Source organism: Carcharodon carcharias, chromosome 21 (assembly GCF_017639515.1).
Source record: "Carcharodon carcharias isolate sCarCar2 chromosome 21, sCarCar2.pri, whole genome shotgun sequence".
Classification (NCBI taxonomy): domain Eukaryota; kingdom Metazoa; phylum Chordata; class Chondrichthyes; order Lamniformes; family Lamnidae; genus Carcharodon; species Carcharodon carcharias.
In genome coordinates, this window is record NC_054487.1 from 60,324,458 (window position 1) to 60,345,004 (window position 20,547).

Sequence of the window (20,547 nt, forward strand, 5' to 3'; positions counted from 1 at the left end):
TTAATCATTTATTGTTTTTAGCAAGTGAAGAACTATCTAAAAAATAACACGCAGTGGAATATAGTTTGATATTAAGCATTTATATGTGAAATCTGATGGTCAGAAAATATACATTGTTGTCTTTTCAGTTGTGGGATTTGGGTTCAAATGTATTCAGGCTGATGGAATGATGGCTTTTTCTCATGATGTGTGTTAGGACCCTGCATGATCCAAAGCAACAAGAGCCTCTTGATTACGTTAAACATCTTGTATGATCAGATTGATCTCATGGCTTACTGGTCTGCTCCCACACAGATCAGTAAACATACTGAGGAAGTGCCCAGCAGCTGCGATGTGGCTGGAGGAAGCACTCATGAGTTTGCTATCTCTTGGGGTGATCTCGCATTTGACTGAACAGCATCCCTGTTCAGGTGACAGTAAACAACGCATTAAAAAAGGAAGGGCCAGTCAACAAGGTACTATAGCATAGTGGCTTTATTACTGGACTAGTAATCCCAAGGCCTGGAGAAATGAGTTCAAACTGCAGGGAAACTGAGGAAGTTAAATTCAATTAATTAGATATATCTGGACTAAAAGGTTTCAGTCAGTGCTCACTTTAAGCTGCACAGGTGTGCAGTCAAGCAACAATTGGGAACATGCCATGCAGGGGACAAATAGGCTGCTCATAAGCAAAAGTTCCCTTTAAGGTGCACGCAGGCACAGTTGCATGTCAATCTTAAAAGGGCCATACAGGGAAAGCTAACTATGTGCAGCAAATACAGAGGGATCATTGGTATCAGTAATCATGCCATGATTGTCATAAAACCCCATCTTGTTTACTAATGTCTTTTTGCAGAAGGAAACAGCCGTTTTTATTTGGTCTGGTCAATATATGACTAAAAACCCACAAGATGGTTGACTCTGATATGGTCTTGCTAGCCAATTAGTTGTATTCAAGAAGATGATTTGTTAAGGGTTGGCAATAAATGTGCTAGTAATGGCCAGATCCTGTGAATAAATTTTTAAAAAACACAATGGATATGGCTGAATCAGTTGTTGACGATACAGGATCACCTGAATCCCAACTAGTCCCCACTGAAAATCCACAGCCAACTGATGCACATTTTTTCACAGGGCATTCACTTAAAAGAGGTTAATGGTTAGGGGTTAGTTAGCACACAAGATACACCTGTGCTAAAGATATGTACCACAGTAAAGCTCATCGAAATCTCTCACATATCACATTAAGCAGAGTAAAAAAAATAGCTGCACAGTATTTAACTTTTTTCTGATTGTGTGGAATAAGGTAGCAGTCCAGGAAAGCTTGGTCATTGACTATTTCCTGTAGTTTAGGTGTCTCTTGCAGTTATGTGAACAGGAGAGTTCATTAAAGGGACAGCTAAGCTAAGTATATCTTGGATGAGCATCTGGTGAACTAGCTTTTCTAGTTACAATGTTGTATTAAGAACTACAACCTTCAACATGTTTATATTGTAAAGTTATAGAGTATGTAGCACACAGCAAAGCTGTTGGAGACCTAAGGGGTATATGCTGTAGACACTCCTAGATCTGTCCAATGGATGTCAATGCCATTGAGAAGCCACCCCTGCCTTATGGTTGGTCTGGTAGGTAGAGACTGGCCCCAGAGGCACCCTATAAGTAATATGGTGCTGTCTGTGAAGCCTGGCGCTGATGACTGTGAGTGCTGACCGAAGCAGTCTAAGCAAACAAACCTCGACGTCTCGAGCGAAGTGCAGCTCGCAAGGTGCATGTCACTTATGTACAATCACGACGATGTGCTCAGATGATCCAGCATGCTGGGGATGATTCCAGTGAGCTGGGCTTATAATGATATGCAGATGTATTACAATGAGGTTCCTGACATCGGACAGAGGGAAACGCTTCCCGTCATTGACAGGTGGAGCGGACGATTGCAAATTGGTTTCACGACATCATGAAACTGATTTTTGGCCTTCTCGCCATATTTTCTACTCATGCCACCAAACATGCCCAATGCCAGTGGGCAAGGAAAATTCCACCTTGAGTCTGTGGAGGCAATACTCTTCATTTGTTACAAGCAATCATGTGTGGGACTGTAAGTATAATGAAAAGCATATTAGCAGGTGAGGATATTGTGTATTGGTGGCATTTGATATCTCAGGATGCATTTCTTTGCTCCTGCTTATCATCCTTGATCAATCAACTGGCGGCAACTCTGAAAGGACGACCATTATAATGAGCTTTCTGTCTGCACAAACAATATGAAACTGCAGCATTTCCCTTCTGATTCTCAACATGCAAGAATATGCCTCTAGTGTAATTCCCAGTTTATATGAATAGATTTAGCACATTTACTGGGAAGATTGGAATCAAAAATACACAGTCCTCTTAACAAGCAGTTTTGCTGAAATGGTATTACAAAATAATGTACTGTATGATTGCTAAAGCACTCCACCAGCTCAAAGGTACTACACTAAATTCCTGAGAGGCATAGAACAGGTGGGAATGGGGAAAAATAATGGACATCTGAGAGAGCCAGGAAGTAAATTGCTTATTGCTGACAGCAATTTCTAGTCTTGTAATACAGAACCATATCAAGAAGAACATAGAAAGTTAAGGCCCAAAAAGACTGTCAGCCTTCTAACTGATCTCAAAAACTAATACTTCTCACTCACTCCCTCAAATATCTACTTAATGCTCTCATGAATATTTTCATGCTTTATGCTTCCATTGCCATTCTGACAGTGCATTCTTTGCATTCCACAGTATTGAGAGCTTAGGCACCACAGCACCAGTTTGTGATACCATAATGGCCCAAGATCCCACTATGCAGAATACACCCGTATTATATTGTGTGATGAATTCTTTAACATTGGAATAACTGACAAGCAACTAAACATGTAGCTCTTTCAAAAATTGTGGGCTACTACTTTATTTCTAGTTGCCAGGTCCTCCCCATCTCATCGTGGCTGTAAAAAATGATAGCCACTTTTATTTGCCAACAGGAGCGTTGACATCAGTGAACCGGGTCTCTTTAGGAAATCCTCCTGAGTTATCAGCAATGCCGCCTTATTTACATTTTGGACTTCTACCAAAATCATGGCTGCTGGTGGTGACAATGCTGTGGAGTAATGCAGCCACCATCTGGCACATCTTAACTATCAGTCTTATATGATCATCCAACCGTCCAAAAGAAACAAAACAGATAAATTGGATTTTGCACAGTATATATAATATATTAGATGGGTTACAAAACCATAAACTCCTCTCCGTGATCAGTTGATAGGTACAAACCATTCAAGCTTAGCTGTCACGGTTATGACCTGATCTGAACTCTCAATGAGATTAGTTCCCTATAATCACTCTTTCTTATCTCTTATTTACTACCTAAAGCAATTTAAAAAGTTATTGCCTAGTATTTCTAATGTAAGAGCAGCATTTCTGGCTTCTTGAAAGCTGGTTGATCAGGAGGCTAATAAATCAACAAATAGTCACGCTGAGAGGTGACTCTGTTACACAACTCACATTTATAGTCTTTTCTTTACAATGACCCCTTTCATACAGCAATAGAATCTGTGTCGATCAGTTCAGTGATAATCCCTAACAACAGTACATGATGGCAGGAACATTTTCACTGAGATTTTCAGGTAGATCTATGCCAACATAGATATATTAACTTTTTTTTTTACTGACTTTCCAGTAGTTTCTGTGATAAGATAGTTGCACTGTCTTAGAAACAATGTGAAGTAAAATCAAGAAATTATACATGAACATTAGTAATTTATTTTCTAAATGAACGGGATGTATTTCTTTTTGCCCTTTTAAGTGCACATGCCTAATGTGGACCTTAAATGTAATGCAATTCCCACATGTATTTCAATACTGACTGCAGCACTAATAACGTACACAAAAGAAAGAGTATTTCAACACATTGTAACCTAAATTTCCCAAGGATATTTATAGAATGAACAAAGCTACTCTGATAGCAGAGAATGCTGCCCTTATCTTGCAAAGGAGAACCCTTTTCTTTATTAGAAGAGACTTCCCGTGCACAAAATACATGGTCAGCAGTCCTATTGGATGCCAGTGGAAAAATGCAATAGCTCTTAAAAAACTGCACTGGCCCTTAAAAATGAGACAAATTTTAGCTCTGAAAACAACCTATTTTCTCTCTGGTGGTATTGCTACATGCAGCAGTCTGGGCAAAAGAACCCACCTTTGCTGGTGATGCCTCGAAAGTCCTGCTACAGGAAACGTAGCAATCTTTTTGGAATAGGTGACTGTTCTTGAAGTTACAAGTTGCAAAGAAAGAGATGACAGAGATCAAATGGAGTCTTCAATAGCTATTGTATCTTTGAGAAGATGGGAAAAAGATTTTCTGGTATCGGGAGAAGTGCCAAGTTGGATGTGCCAACTTTTGCATATCTGCTGGCTCTTCATTCATTGATGATGTAAACTCAATGGAAATGTCTCTCTTCTGTATACATGCACATTCTTATGCCAGCCTTCTTATTAAAGGCAGAAAAAGCATCTTCCAGGACACTAAAGCATGTGTCTGCAGCTTGCTTCATTTCAATGAGGCCAGAGGTCCAAGATCAGGTGTGCTTTACAACTATCTGTACAAGGCTCATTCCCTGGACCCAGGTCCTGCCAACAGGCTAGCTTTATTCAATTTCCAGGTCAATGAGTTTACAGAAGGAGCACCGGGTGAATCACAGGACAGGAGTGGTGCATTACTGGGTACTGGTTCTCACTCATATTTTAGCCCCACTTCCCCTGTCCCTGTGTCATCTCTATTCATGTCGTCATCCTATTCTTGTGGCCCTTCCCAATGTTCTGAATTTTTAAAAAAACAACCACATATGCACTGTGATAATATCAAGTCCCTTTCACTTGGATAGCAGTACAAATTTGAAATCCTATTGAGTCATAAAAGGTCATGATAGCAATGCTTTGCTGAGTGACAATGTTACTAAACCCATACATGTGATTACGTTAATGAAACCACTGTTATCTACTCAAATTGTATTAGGCCCCTTGAGCTGAAAATGCAGTATTTAATTTACTGACGTAAAGGGTAACAATAAGTTGTGGATTGAATGAGCAAGAATATTTAATTTTTACATTCAAAATAACTAGGCCAACAATCCACAGGCCCCAACCCTGCTGTTGAACTTTTTCACTGACCAGACAGAGTTTGTGGGGTAAGTGGAGGCTGTGGCATTTCATTACCAGTTGATAAGTACTTGATGTATTGTCTTCCATTGATATGTCGCATCTCAGCTGAGGAGCAAGAACTTCTGGTATAGAGTACCTGACCCTGGTTATACCTTTTACCATCATTTGCCTTATAAGGAATTGATGGAGGTTCCTTCTCTTAAGCGGCAAGCAAAATTCCCACAAAGGTCTCCGCTGTTTTGGAGGGGCTTCCACCAGACTCCAGTGGGACATGGACTGGAATGCTGAGAATTGTCAGGGCCTCTCTTTTTTTAGGCTGTGCTTTTAAAAAAAAACAACTGATCTTAATCGCACAAGTGGGTTCACATTTTAAAATAGAAGCTTAATGATAACAGGTGAACATTGTTGAGTTATGACCTAAGTATTTGCCAAAGTACATCAACTAATAATGTAACTGTACTGCAAACTATTTTTTTTTACCTGTCTTAATGGAATTTACCCAGACCTAATTGCCATTAACAATCTAAACAATCACATATCTTTTGTTTATTTGAGAGAATTTAATTGTGTTAATTGGTTTACTTCCTTGTTTTGTTTTAAACAGCTAAGCATACTCTGGCATACATTGCTCACATCCTTACTAGTCCACAGTTAAACTTGAACCCAGTCTTTACACCAAAGATCAAAGTGTACTATTCTGAAGTGCCTTTTGATGTGGTGATGGTGAAGATCAGAGCCGAAGCTGCCAACTGCCACTGCCAGGTACACTTGGATGAGAAAAAAGGACCCAGGTAAACCACTGATTATAGTGAGGAAATGTTCAAGCATAGAATCCTCTGATCTTTCAAAACATTTCTTACATTAAATAATAAGTTTGAGTAATTTTATTCAGCTAACAATATGCAAATATACATCTGAAATCGATACACAAGAATAGCAATTGAGCTTTCACTTTAAGGTTGTAACAGAAGGGCTTTTTGTCACTTTTCAGGGAATGTTTAATAAGTGGTATCCATTTCTCGAATCAGGCAACAGAAGACATTCTGTGAATCACAACTATTTTATTGTTAAACTATAGTTCAGGATAAATACCAATTTCCACTTTTCCCTTCTGGATTCTCTCCTTGTCCAGAAACTAGCTAACTACTGGGGGAAAACCCACCTCTTAAGTACAGGCTTCAATGAGAATCACCTACTCTCAATTCACTCTGAAGCTTGTCCTGGTTTACTTTTAAAGCGACCTGTATTTCTAACATTGTCACAGAAGTGCAGTTCTATTAGTCACTGGCCTTCATTCAGTTCTTCCTCATTGGGTGATGCCCTTCTTGTTGCTCTGCCTCCTTCAGCTGAAAACCTTTCTGCATTATCATGTACATGGCACCCTACAATGATGCATGTGATGAATTATATGTAGAATGTATTGCAGTGAACCACCAGAACTATCCAAGCACCTGAACCTTTGCAACTGTAACCTTATAATGTGCTTAATGATGCTCCTGGTGATGCCATGACTGTGATTGTACCTGAGCAAGTTAGGGGCCATAGGGTTGTGGAAAAGTGCCTTCAGCCTTGTGTCAAGAGTATAGCCCTTGTCCCCATACAGCCATACTATTAATTTGGTAGTAGGGGGAACGAATGTGTCATAAGATCGCAGCTACCTGCAAAACTTGTACAAAGCTCCAAGATCCTTCTGCAGCAATCACAGTGCTGCTGGACATTAATTGAGTGTTAACCCTTCCTGTTCATGAAAGCTACCAGCTCACCTTCTGGTGTTTTGATGGCTACATGAGTGTAACATATAACACCATAGACATGAGGGAAGTTGACCACTGCTGCAAGTTTCAGAGATCTCTCATTCTGAGCACTGGCATACATGGGAGAGCTGATAGATTGGTTTGTCATCCCAGGTAGGACATTGGTGACCTATTTGATGCAGCTGTACACTGAAGACTGCTGTTTTGGGTGATAGCCCCTATAACAGCTTGAAAGGAGCCCAAGATGAAAGGAGACAAAGAAGGGGTGGCTCTCCAGGCCCTGCTGCCTTGTCAGCATGTGACTGGAACAAGCAGGGAGGGGGCATCTTGCAGCCTGCCCGTCAATCTGAGGGAAACTGAGATCTGGACTGGAAAATGGAGCTAGGCTTCACTGCCTAATTGCATTCTGTTTTCCTTTGCCCTCTTGGCTGCTAGAAAATCCAGCCCATTTAGTCTACAATTAGAAAATCAAAGCTCAAGATATTTATCTCACCTCGCATTAAATATGTTGGAAAAATTGCAATTTGTACACATTTCGTACTAAAGAATAACTTTGCATGTTAGTAAGGCTGATGATACTTGCAGAAGGTATGCCGAGTGGATCATGAAGCAAAGCAACAAAGCTTTCACTTCTTTGCAAGAACAAGTGCAAAATCTAAACCATTTTGTTTTATTTTAAATCATTTTACATGTTTTATGAAGATCATGTCTTAAAATTGTGATAATATTGCATGATTGTTTTATACAACTAAACTTTACAATGAACAGCTGCAAGTTTTAAATCTCAGTTTCATTCTGAACTTATAATGTATTGCATTTATCGTTCTATAATTTATAATGTTTCTAAAGTGAGATGAAGTTTGCAGGTTCCAGCATATTGCACAGCTTCATTTTTTTCTTCTTTGTTAACTTCAGCATTGCCAATTATCCTCTTGGCCTTGGAAATAACAGAATCCACATTCTGGTATCGGATGAGTCTCGTGCCCAACCTACTGTTATAGCAACTTACACTGTCAATGTTTACCGGCACAGTCAGCACAGCCTGCCTGTGTTTGATGGGGGTGTAATGTGCAGTTTTGTGCAGGTAACCATTTTGATGTATTTTTGACCAATTCTTATCACTAAACATGGTTTAGATGGAGTGATTAATGAACTAGTATTTAGAACTTGAAATGAATGCACAAAATGCTTGAGAATTATAGAAAAATATTAATCAAAGCTCTTTAGTTGTTCACTAGAGAAGTGAATCTGGCAGCACTGTGTTGTATGGGTAGGCTTAAGCTTGAAATTCTTGTGTGGTGTATTCTTGACCTTTTTTTTTCTGCCAGGAGCTAATGCTAGGCAGGGGCAAATAGCTTTGAAGGGCAAGTGGAAGGAAAATCAAATGACAAGTCATCCAGAATCATCCTTCCCTAGAGTCTGATTATAAAGCAGCATTGATTACCTTTCTGTCTATCCCTTATGCAAGAGAAAAATGTATGGTGCAAGGTCTCAGAAAGAAGTCAATCAAAACAAAATGGAGAAAAATGAATTTTAGAAAAAGTTTTTTAAATTATCTAGATTATCTTGAACTAAATATGTGTTTATTTAGTAGGTATTGTAAGTGATCAAACAGGACTATTGCTTCCTCTATTTTTGACTGTTTGCATGTCTTCAGGATTTGTTTAAAGAAACCCAAATGCTGGATGCATGTATGAATGAGTAACTTTTGTAAATGTCTAGTCAAAACTTGATTAAGACTATGTATGTCTGCGATGCAACTTTTATAGTGTACCTATCATACTACACTTTTGAACAAAGTTGTAGATTATTGTTAGCTGTAATTATCCTTTCAAGGGATGGTTGTCCTATAAATATGTACATTAGCAAAAGAAACCACTTGGTATTTCCTGTGCCCTTATTGAAAAGTTAAGATTTTGCCCTAAGGTAATACAAATTTTCTAATAGATGATTACTCTAAATACTCTAGCTCTTTAAACTAGAGCAACCCTTCTAAGCAAAAGGTTGATGAACGCATATTCAAAATTAAATTTTAGACCTTGTACAGAAATGGTGACTATTAGACTTTTAAGGCTTCTTTATACATAATTTTTAGTAACTCATATTTGCATCAAGTGCTGCATGTATATGTGTGTAAAGCTTTGTTTCTTGAGACTGAAAACAAATGCTACATTTTTTATGAGTGCAATTTGTAAGCAGTGATGAAAGCTTCCACTGACAGCAGAGTCTCAGTAGTTGCTGTATCATTTTGCTTGTGTTGAATCACAGCACTGGGTTCATTTTCTTCTCCCACAGAAGAAGTAACTCAGACTGGCAGGATTGCTTAGCCAATGAGCAACAAGTTTCACGCTTGTCCCTTCAGTAACCAAACACCTGTTCCAGCAGCAAAAGGGTAAATACGGTGTGAATTGATAAAGGCTTCCTTAGACACTTGACTAAGCACAACTGGCATCATGCACAGGAGTAAAAGGTCAATGACAGCAATGTGGCCTTTTCTCACAGTAAGGAGCAGTTCAAATTCTAATCCAGGGCCTTTCTTTCTAGTTTTCTTTTATGTTTAATCCCATTTGGATATTCAAGTTTCAGTGCAAACTGATACCATGCTGAAGGTTACAAAGACAGAAGCAAAGGATGTTGTTTCCCCTCTACTGGTACATTTGAGTAATCCTGGATTAAGTTCAAGGCCACTCAGTTTAAAAAGTGTGCAGTTCATAGCAACACAGCTTCTAAGAGGAACACATTATGCTGCCTGTGCTTTTCCCATGTATGGTGTTTTTTAAGTCCTGAAACCTTTTGTAAACCAAATTAGTAATGAACACTGTAGAAGCTTGTTACCAAGCATCTCATTAATAAAATGTTAGGTCAGAGAGAACATTTGCCAAGAGCCAATTCATTCTATACACAGCAGTTGTCTAATCAAAATGTTTTGAAATTTTATTCTAGACTTTTGGTTTCTGTAATTCAGACTATTTTTATAGGTGATCCCTTAGATGCTTGTATCTATAAGAATGTGTTTTCTTCACTATATATCTAAATAAGTCTGTAGCATGCTCAGGGAGCAAGCAGAGAACCCTCTTCAATTTATTTCAGCTACTGGTTTTAGCTTTTGCTTCATGTGATTCTCCTTGTCTTCAAAATGTGGCAGAGTGGTGCAACATTTTGTGTTAGGTTTAACTCCCAAACAAATATTAAACAGTAAATGTATGAGTGAATAATAGTCATAGCATCACATATACTTTTCTTTAGTTATTGAGTGTGGTTAGCTCTTTGTGTAGTAAAAAAAAAATAAATAGTTTGAAATTACTGTATTAATCTACAAAATAAGTAATATTCGTACATAGTTGATCTAGTCCTTGTCCTCACCATTTACAGAAGCTATTTGGCTTAAACCTCTCTCTCTATGAAGGCTGCAGGCAGCTCTCTGATTTGAAAAAGGTAGATTAATGAAAACCTTTGTTTCCTAGCTCAAGTAAATTTGGTAAGTTTTTTTTAAACGCTTGCCAATCAAATTTATCTTTGAACAAATCCCAAAAGGTGTTTGTTTACATGATGTGCTCCTCCCTTGGACACTTGCCTGAGTACAATGACTATTTGCCCAGAATTGCCTCAAATTAAAGGGGAGAAATGTGTTTGTGTAGCACCACTTCTAACAGCGCTATGCAAACTTATGATGATTCTCCCAAGGGCAGGTGGTGCTGCAGGCTGCTACCTACATGGACCATGTTGCATTCTCCATTGATATCATGGAGATAAGCATTTTTGAAATTTCTGCTGTGCCCAGATATCAAGTCAAGTACTAAGAGGGAAGAGAAGTAAAGAAAGATTGGGTTAAGAGAGTGTGAAAAAAAGGTAAATTTTAACATGTTAACAATTAAAATTTGGCATTTAAAAAAAAATCCAATAAGAATTCACTACCTGAGGGAATTAGTTTACGTGTCACTTTCTCGACCAGCAAAGTTGATTGGCTGTTATTAACGATCATCACATTGTTAAAAGGATACTTACATTGTTAATTACTAGATTTAACCTTCTGTGGTGCATTTAATGGGAATTGAATGTTCAAATGCAGCAACTTCATGAACCTTATGGGGAGGTTAAAGATGAGATATTGTTTTTGCAAGGTGGTACAGTGCAAATCATCCAGAAACTTGTGGCGATTTGCATGTCACAGAATAGCTCTTCCTCACCACCTGTTGCTGGCCAATTTACACATTTATCATAGCAATTATCAGCAAACTCAGACCCAGTATCTTCTTCTAGTCTCAGCTTCCTAACCTCTTCAATCTCTATGACTTTTTTTTTGCAAATACTATTTGGAGATTTCTACAACTTAAATTTTAGTCTGTGTGCTTCAGGTGAGTGGGTCATTTTCTCATTCCCGTATGTCATTTGGAGTTATGTCTTGCATCAATATTTCAAATTCAAGAGAATTAAAAGAAAGTAAAATATTCTGCAAGAGTTTATTTCATGCACCGTTAATCTTTGAGTTTAGAAGCCAAACTATGATGAATAAATAACATGGAAGATTAAACAAGTAGTCAGTTTACATCAGCCAATGTGTTTCTCCAATTCAACAATTGTGTTTCTTCTTCCAAGCTTTCTCACATTTTGCAACATGACTACTGAAAAAGCTTTCAATTTTTTAATTCAATGTTGTACTTAAACGATAACCCTGAAGGAGATATTTGAGGATATATTGTGCTTGAGTGAGCTAGTCTAAATCATTCCAGTAATGCCTTTTAACTGGAGTCCAACAAAAGCTTTTACAATGGTATTTATAGTTGCCCATGGATCAAGTGCCATTAAGATGGAATTAGTTTTTTTGATCTAAATTTTGTTTGATGTTTAGGATGGACTATAAGAGAGATGGTTGGTATTAGCTAGCAGGTGTTCATGCATTCATCAATAAGTGTGCTGTTATTGAATTTGCCCTAGTTTTGACATTATTTCTAGTCTTAAGTTTAATAACTTTAAAATAGTATGGTCAATTTTTGGTGACGTTTTTAGTTTGTTTGCTTAACTGAACTTACTAACTATTACTCTAAATTCGACTAATCCAGTGCTGTCCTGGCCAGCCTCTTGCCTTCCTCTGTCTGTAAACTTAAGCTCATTCAAAACTCTGCTGCGCATATCCCAACTTGCACCAAGTCTTTTCACCCATCATCCCTATGTTCGCTGACATACATTGGCTTCTGACCTGGCACTAGCTCGAATTTAACATTCTCATCCTCATGTTCAATCCTTCCATGGCCTCACCTCTCCCTGTCTCTGTGCCATCCACCAAAGCGACAATTTTCCAATCTCTGTGTACTTCAATTCTGGCATTTTGAACATCCTCTGATTTCCATCACCCACCAGTTGTGGCTGTGCCTTCAGCTGCTTAGGCTCTAAGCCCTGGAATTCAGTCCCTAAACTTTTCTACCCCAGTAGCTCTCTACTCACAAACCTACTTCTTTTGACCAAGCTTTCGGTTTTCTATTATTTCTTTGGTGTAAAGCTTTTGTTCGATAACACTCCTGTGAAATTAAATCAGCAAGTGAGCAGGATCGTGCTGGGTTTCCGATCCAAATGCTACTTTCTGGGCCTTTAACCGCCACTCCGGACTTGTTTCCGAGCCTCCCTGCCCAGCAATTAAAATTCTGCTGTGATATAGAAAGTAAGATTAATGTGCATTAGTAAACAGAAGACTTTCAATGTATTATGGATAGATTGGTGTGATTACATATCTGCAGAGTTATTGCAATAATATACTAAGTATCAGTATCAAATTGTGTGAACAGTAATATTTTTTAAAGGTAGCAGGGGTGGGGCGAGTACATAATTTCCTCAATCCACTCCATTTAAGAGTTAATTTAGTGTACTGCTTGTTTGCAGAAGAGGGCGCACTGCAACACAATTATAATCCCTTCTAAATGTAGCAAAAGCTTAATGTTTTATTCTATTATTTTATCATGTACAGTATTATTTTTGTTATTAGGAATCTTTTTCTAAAGTTGAAGTACTGTTGCTGCTGTGATTTATTTATTTTTTTGGTCTTCCTCCCTTTTGATTAATCATCCATCTCCTTTCACCTTCCTCCATTTGATAGAGCAATCAACAGACTGCAGTGTGCTCCTTGACCTCAGATCTTCTATATGGTTCTGCTGACATGATAAACTTCAACCAAAAAAATAATACAAGCAAGAAGTTGTTGCCCCACCTGGCAACCAATCTGGCAATTGTTGACATGCGCGATCATGAGAGTTTTGTAAGAACAATGGAAAGAGTGCCATTCTTGCTAATAAATGCATTTTTAAAAAATAGTGAACCCTGTGCTACTGAAATACACCAGTTTCTGTCCCATAAACAGCAGTTCAGCTGTCTTCTGGTTTTGAATGATTCAAATATGGCCCTGATCAGACAAAGAAAAACTTGCTTTTCTTCTCCGATTTTTCTGGGCAGCTGATCGATGGAGGATCCTTCCAAACTGAATGAGCACAGGAAATCTCAGAGACATCAGTAAAGGGAATTGGCGCAGAAGCCATGCCCTCTTTGTATGGCACTAGCTGCCGTATTCTGGTAAGTAAAGAGTTTAAAATGTCCCAAAGTTTCTTTGAAAAGCTACAGAGAGAAGGTAAGTGGGATTAGGGGGTAGGGTGAGTGGGATAAGGGGGTAGGGGGTGGGGTAAGGAGGTAGGTTAGGTAAGGTAAGGGGGTAGGGTGGGAAAGAGGGTAGGGTGGGTGAGGTAAGGAGGTAGATGGGCAGTAGGGTTGGCGAGGTGGTAGGATGGGTGAGGGGGTAGGGTGGCAATTGGGTAGAGTGGTGAGGTTGGGTCAGGTCGGGATCATAGTGGGGTTAGTGGGATAATTAGGAGTCAGTGGGGGGGGTAGTCGGGCTGAGGTCAGGTCGAGGATCAAGGAGGTGTCAGATGGTCAGGGGGCTAATTGGGAATGGGGGGCTAATCAGAGGATGAGGTCGGATCAGAAGGGAGTGAGGGGGTCAGGAGAGGTAGTCGGGGGGTTGAGGTCAGGTTGGGGGTAGTTGAAGATTAGGTCAGGTCATGTCAAGTTGTGGGGGATCAGAGGGAGTGGTCAGGTGGTTGGGTTGGCTTGTTTCATGGGGTCGGGGGGAGTCAGCTTGGGTTTACTGCCCAGGTAAGTAAGTCAAAAGTGTCCCAAGTCTCTTACTCTAACTAAAGGAGACATTTTCGGAGGGTCCCGGGAATTGCCCACCGGAAGTTCAAATTTCCCAGGCAATTCCCATCAAGTCATTGCATTGGGACTTCCGAGACATCGCGTAGCGCACCTTGAGGGCTTTGACCGATCTCCGATTATCTGGAAACCGGAAGATTGGGCCTTTGTTACTGATCAGGTAGAAAGGTAAAGCTTTGCTTGTGATCTCAATGAAACAATACAAAGATTGGAACACAAGCCGCTTGGAACATAAGCCTGTTCCATCCACAGACCATGATTATCCTTGTGGATGGTTCCCAATCTATTTCATCTTCCAAGAAAATATTTTGACTTTTTTCTTCCCATCTTTCCAAAGTTAAGTCAAGCCAACCTCCATTTTATCTAACATGGCTTCAGTTTGATGAACTGAGAACAGCTATACAGAGAGACCTAATTCAGTTAGGGAAGAGTTAATATTGTATAGAAATTCTTGCCAGACATTAATGTCTGCATCTCATTAGACATTGATTGAAGAGTCTGATCTACTTAAGAAAGTAATAAACTTAGTGACATTCTTTTGCATTTAGGTTTCAGCTTTTGGTCACACAAAGAATGTGCGTTATGAATCAGTACTTTTGTTGCCAACAGAATGTATGAAAAACCTCCAGATAATTTAATTCCCATATGTGTAGTTTAGTGGGATAGACAGTGAGTTAAGTCACTTGTTGAAATGCCATTTATTTTGCTTGAAGTTAATATCCGCACTTTTGGTGTTGCTATTCACAGCGGACAGAAATGTTTTATGATTATTAACAACAAAAGTGAAAAACAGTTCGGAAACATGCTTATTACATTGCAGTAAAAAATGATTTGCTGTTGCTTTGAACAACAACATCTTAAATGCATTTGTGAAGATTACTTCTGTTTGGTAGTTATAAACACTTCTTTTATAATTTTGTTACAAGTGTGAGGTTTTATAAGATGGTTCTGTTTTAAATCGTCTCCTTTAGCACTCAGCTGCTGACCTCATTACAGCCTTGGTTCAAACATGGACAAAAGAGCTGAACTGTAGAGGTGAGGTGAGAGTGACTGCCTTTGACATGAAGTCAGTATTTGACCGAGTGTGGCATCAAGGAGCCCTAGCAAAACTGGAGTCAATGGGAATCGGGGGAAACTGTCCACTGGGCGGAGTCATAGATAGCACAAAGGTTGCGGTTATTTGAGGTCAATCATCTCAGTTCCAAGATGTCACTGCAGGATTTCCTCAGGATGGTGTTCTAGGCCCAACCATCTTCAGCTGCTTCATCAATGAACTTCCTTCCATCATAAGGTCAGAAGGGGGATGTTCGCTGATGATTACACAATGTTCAGCATCATTTGTGACTCCTCAGATACTGAAGCAGTCTCTGTCCAAATACAGCAAGACCTGAACAATATCCAAGTGCCAGGCAATGACCATCTTCAACAAGAGAGAATCTAACCATTGCCCTTGAAATTCAATAGCATTACCATCGCTGAATCCCCCACTATCAACCTCCTGAAGGTTACCAGAAACTGAACTGGACTACCCATATAAATAGTGTGACTACAAGAGCAGGTCAGAGGCTAGGAATCCTGCGGTGAGTAACTCACCTCCTGGCTTCCCAAAGCCTGTCCACCATCTACAAGGCACAAGTCAGGAGTGTAATGGAATACTCCCTACTTGCCTGGATGAGTGCAGCTCCAACAACACTTAAGAAGCTTAACACCGTGCAGGACAAAGCAGCCCAATCGATGGAACCCCTTCCACAAACATTCACTCCCTCCACCACCGACTAACAGTGGCAGCAGTATGTTCCATCTAAAAGATGCACTGCTGAAACTCACCAAACCCCCTTAGGCAACACCTTCCAAACTCACGACCACTACCATCTAGAAGGTCAAGGGCAGCAGATAGATGGGAACACCACAACATGGACATTCCCCTCCAGGCCATTCACCATCCTGACTTGGAAATATATCGCCGTTCCTTCACTGTCGCTGGGTCAAAGTCCTGGAACTCCCTTCCTAACAGCACTGTGGGTGTACCTACACCACATGGACTGCAGCAGTTCAAGAAAACAGCTGATCACCACCCTCTTGAGGGCAATAAATGCTGGCTTAGCCCTGCAACGCCCACAGCCCGTAAATGAATTTTTAAAAAGTGACCCCCCCCCCCCCCCCCCCCCCCCCCCCCGCCCAAGTTGTACTTGGCGATAAGCTGATGTGACCTGTTTGCCATAGGGACCCAGGGGACCTAGGTCAACTCCTATTGAAACAAGTGTGCCACAATTCACACATGAACACAAAGGCAGAAGCAGCTGGCCTTGCTTTTTATAGACTTTTGGACTCTCAAATTTATTGACACAGAGACCCAGGTCAGATGGGGGGAGAGAGAGAGAGAGAAAGAGGGATGGAGAGAGAGAGAGAGAGAGAGAGAGATGGGAACAGCAGCTGCTGCAAACAGCATAGGAAAACAATATTCTCTGATAGCCACCAGGCAGAATGCAGGAGGGAGCACATTCTCTGGTCGGAATCAGTAGAGATTTAAGGACACTGGAAGATTTGCCCTGGTGTGGACAAGTGAAGAAGCTGCTGAATTGGCCTTACTGCAGGAAGTTGGTTCAGAGATTCTCAGAAAACTGAGTGAAACAACTTTCAATGGGCACTGGACATTAAGACCCAGCGAAATGGCAAGAAGTGACCCCATAGGAAGCTGGGAGTAACTTCTGATTGGTTCCTGTAAAAACTACAATTCTGGGAAGAGTGTGGTATAAAGTATAAAGGTGGCATGGGTTTTTTGGCCCTGTTAGGCAGTTATGGGGTGGAGCGAGGGCTTATCTTTGCTGTCGTTGCCTACTGAGTAATGTTTGGTCCATGTTGCTTTGAGAGTGGTCGTTTCAGTAAAAGTCTTAAAATGTGAAATTTTGTTGTGTGATCCTTTTGAGTCGATCACTGGGAATTCAAAACTCCTTTTAAATGTTATCATCCCTATCGGGATCGTAACAGTATCTTTAAACATAAGAATGATGAACAGTGGAAATCTTCACAAAAACATTTACAATGGTGCTACATATGTATTGGATTGAGAGTAATTCATACACCTGTTTATATCTCAAAAAAGAAGAGTATTTCACGCAGCACCAAAAAATACAATGACTTGTAGGAAATAAGTTTGGCCCTCAATCTGCTGGGAGCTCTGCCATTGACACTGCCTTTATTTGTGGGTTAAGTGAGGACTCCATTCTTTTAGATGGCAAAGGCAGGTGTGAGTGCACTAGGAGTAAATCAAAGATGGCCACCCGCTGAGGAAATTAGAAATATCAAGTGGAAAAGCGACTAGCTAGGAATGGGGGGTGATGTGTTTACATTTTTAAAAGTTCCAGGACCTTTACAAATGTTCGGTTTATGACGGGGTGACGATGGCATGGTAGCAATGTCACTGGACTAGTAACCAGAACCTAGGCTAATGCTCTGGGGTTCAAATTCTACCACAGCACTGATAGAATTTAAATCCAATTAATAAATCTGGAACTGAAAGCTAGTCTCAGTAATGATGATTCACTAATATCCCTTAGGGAGGGAAATCTGCCATCCTTACCTGTTCTGGCCTACATTGACTCCAGATCCACAGAAATGTGGTTGACCCTTAATGGCTCCCTGAAATGGTGTGGCAAGCCACTTGGTTCAAGGGTGATTAGGGATGGGCGATGAATGCTGGCCTTGCCAGTGATGGCCACATCCCATGAAAGAATAAACAAAATTAATTTGTGGGCCAAGGTCTCTGATTATTAACCTTCATTGATGGGTTATTGCTGATCAACTGCAGAGGCTCCCTCTAGCCTATCTATCTCTCTGATAAGATAAGCAATATATTATGTGAGAAATCATCTTAAAATACATGTACCTTAAGCAGAATGGAGTGGAAATTTGGCCCGGTTTTCTGGTGATTCACTGCCAGTGAAACCGGAGGACTGATGCTCACCCAAAATTGGGCCATTGGCCTTATTTCACTAATAGAGGCCACTGTCCACCATGCCTACAGAGGCAACTCAGCAGACATTGGGGATTGAATTTAGGCCTGCTGCTACTTCGCAGGCAGCAGTTCCCAGGTAAGTCTTGGTGTAGGAGGAAAACCCAGGAAGCTTAAGAGTGGGCCAGCTGCAACCCACAACAGTGTGGTGGAACAGGACGGAGCACATCTTCTCTTTCTGGCTCCATAATGGGGATGTAAAAAAAAAACCTTTTTTTTTAGTGGTCTCCAGTAGTCCCTTTTAGATTGATATGAACCTGGAAAACTAGTCCAAGTATGCATAGTCTATACCCAGCTAGCTTTTCACTAGTTTTTTTGCAGAAGTGTTCTGAAACAGGTGCAGAACCATTCATTTCAATTTTAAGTTGGTACAACACTGCTTTCAGGTGATGCCAGGATAACATAAAATCAGCAAGGACCAATTATAGCGGCAGCTGCAGATTGGGAGCAGGGTCTAATACCTAAAAAAAAAGGATGAAATTCATACCACTTTCTACACTAAAGAGCTGTCAATGAACATATATAAACAAAAATCCATGAATTGAAATTGAATAGCGCAATCATACATATCAGCTGACAATTCTCAATTCGGTAAGTCTCGCGTGACTATTTCTGCTTCATATCGGTTTGACTATCCCTTGTGCCTCCTTTGCTACAAATACATTCTCCTAATCGCTTACCTCAATATGTGGCCCACCCTCAGTGACAGAATTTTGAGAGAGGAGTAGCTGAGACTCTGCAGCTGCAGCTTCTCAAAAATGAGCTGAGTCATTTCAGTGAAGCTCTGGTCCCTGAAGGACCACCACCTGCAAACCATTTTTATTTTTACTGGGCTCTGGTATAAATCTCTTCCATATGCTAGCATCAGAAGGCAAATGGGAAGGCACAGAAGTGTCACAATCCCACTCCCGAACACAAAACCTAGGCTGGCACCTCTCTGTAATACTAAGGAAGTGCTGCACTTTGAATATGTCAACCCAAGGCCCCAGCTCAAGTGGATGTAAAAGATTCCATGGGAAGAATTTTGCCGTCAGCAAGCAGGGGGCGCGGCCCGCTCGCTGACGCATAAAATGACGTGGGATGACGTTGGGCGGAACCCCCGATGTCATCCCACCCCATTTAAATTTTCAGGAAGGTAGCAGCAAAATCAGCTACAGACCCACCGACCTGTCAATGGCCAATTGAGGCCATTGACAGGATCATTTAACCAATTAAAGGACCTGCCCCGGCGGCAAACAGAGAAAACATGAAACCTCATCCAGCAACAGGATGAGGTTTCATGCAGGGTTTTAAAAATTTTAATAAAGTTATTCTGTAAATTATGAACATATCCCAACTCATGTGACATTGTCACATGAGGGGGACATGCAAGGGAATTTTTTTTTCTCTATTATTAATATTTTTCAAAGTCCAGGCAATCTCCCTGAGGCTGCACTTAGCTGGACCTTAATTGGCCCACCCACGTAAAATGGCAGGGCGGGGATCTGCTCTATGCCAGCTGGAGATTGGGTCAGGCCCGCCCGCCCAACAGGCAGAAAATTCTGCCCCATGGCACTATTTTAAAGAACAGGAGAGATCCACTTGGTGTTTGTGCTAACATTTATCCCACAACCAAAATCACTAAAACAGGTTATCTCGTCATTATCACATTGCTATTTTTGGGAGTTTGCTGTGCGCAAATTAGCTGTTCTCCACATTACAACAGTGACTACCCTTCAAAAGCACTTTGTTGGCTGTAAAGCACTTTGGGATGTCCTGAGATTGTAAAAGTACTATATTAAATACAAGTCTTTATTGTCTATACATCACTGGATTAAAAAAAATCAGTGACAACACGTTTAACCCATTGGTAGTTCAACTGTTCATTTGGACGAATGGTTAATGAATAGACTTGGTGGTCCCAATTAAGTATTGAAAGCCTATGCTATGTAAAGTCTGCCCTGTGAGGAATCTGTGGAAGTAGTCATATTTGCTACCATGGAAGTCACAATACCTCATTTTGATGCCTCATCACATCAAACATGGCCTGGGCTACCCCATTCTCTTGGACCAGACAAACTTTCTGTGTATATTACAGATGCAGGTAATGGATTTCTCCAACTTATCCAGTTAATCCACCACATACAAGGAAATCATATCCATGTTGAAGTATGAGATAATGGGCAGGATTTTACATCCCATGCCCGATCCAATAAGGCATAAAATAGCGTGCAATTACATCGGGTGACACTTGCATGAAATTTCGGTCAGTGGGCCCGCAAGAGATTTGGCAGTGTGCCCGCGAAAATTAAGGGGCCTAATAAGGCCATTAAAGTTTCAATTAGCAGTGATTTTCCACTGCCCGTCCAACCTTACGGTTGGCGGGCAGGCAAATCGGCCAGGCGGCCTTCAGATTTTTGAGGAAATCTCATCCAAGAGCAGGATGAGGTTTTC

At 40.5% G+C, this 20,547-nt stretch overlaps 1 protein-coding gene across 2 annotated transcripts in view; it reads left to right on the top strand.

Moving 5' to 3' along the window:
- cped1 (cadherin-like and PC-esterase domain containing 1) overlaps nt 1-20,547 on the top strand; it is a 278,983-nt gene that overhangs the window by 136,383 nt on the left and 122,053 nt on the right. For both annotated transcript variants that reach the window (XM_041216372.1, XM_041216373.1), the window contains exons 14-15: nt 5,762-5,948; nt 7,827-7,995. In XM_041216372.1, the coding sequence (XP_041072306.1) occupies nt 5,762-5,948; nt 7,827-7,995 (356 nt within the window). The remainder of the gene's footprint in view (nt 1-5,761; nt 5,949-7,826; nt 7,996-20,547) is intronic.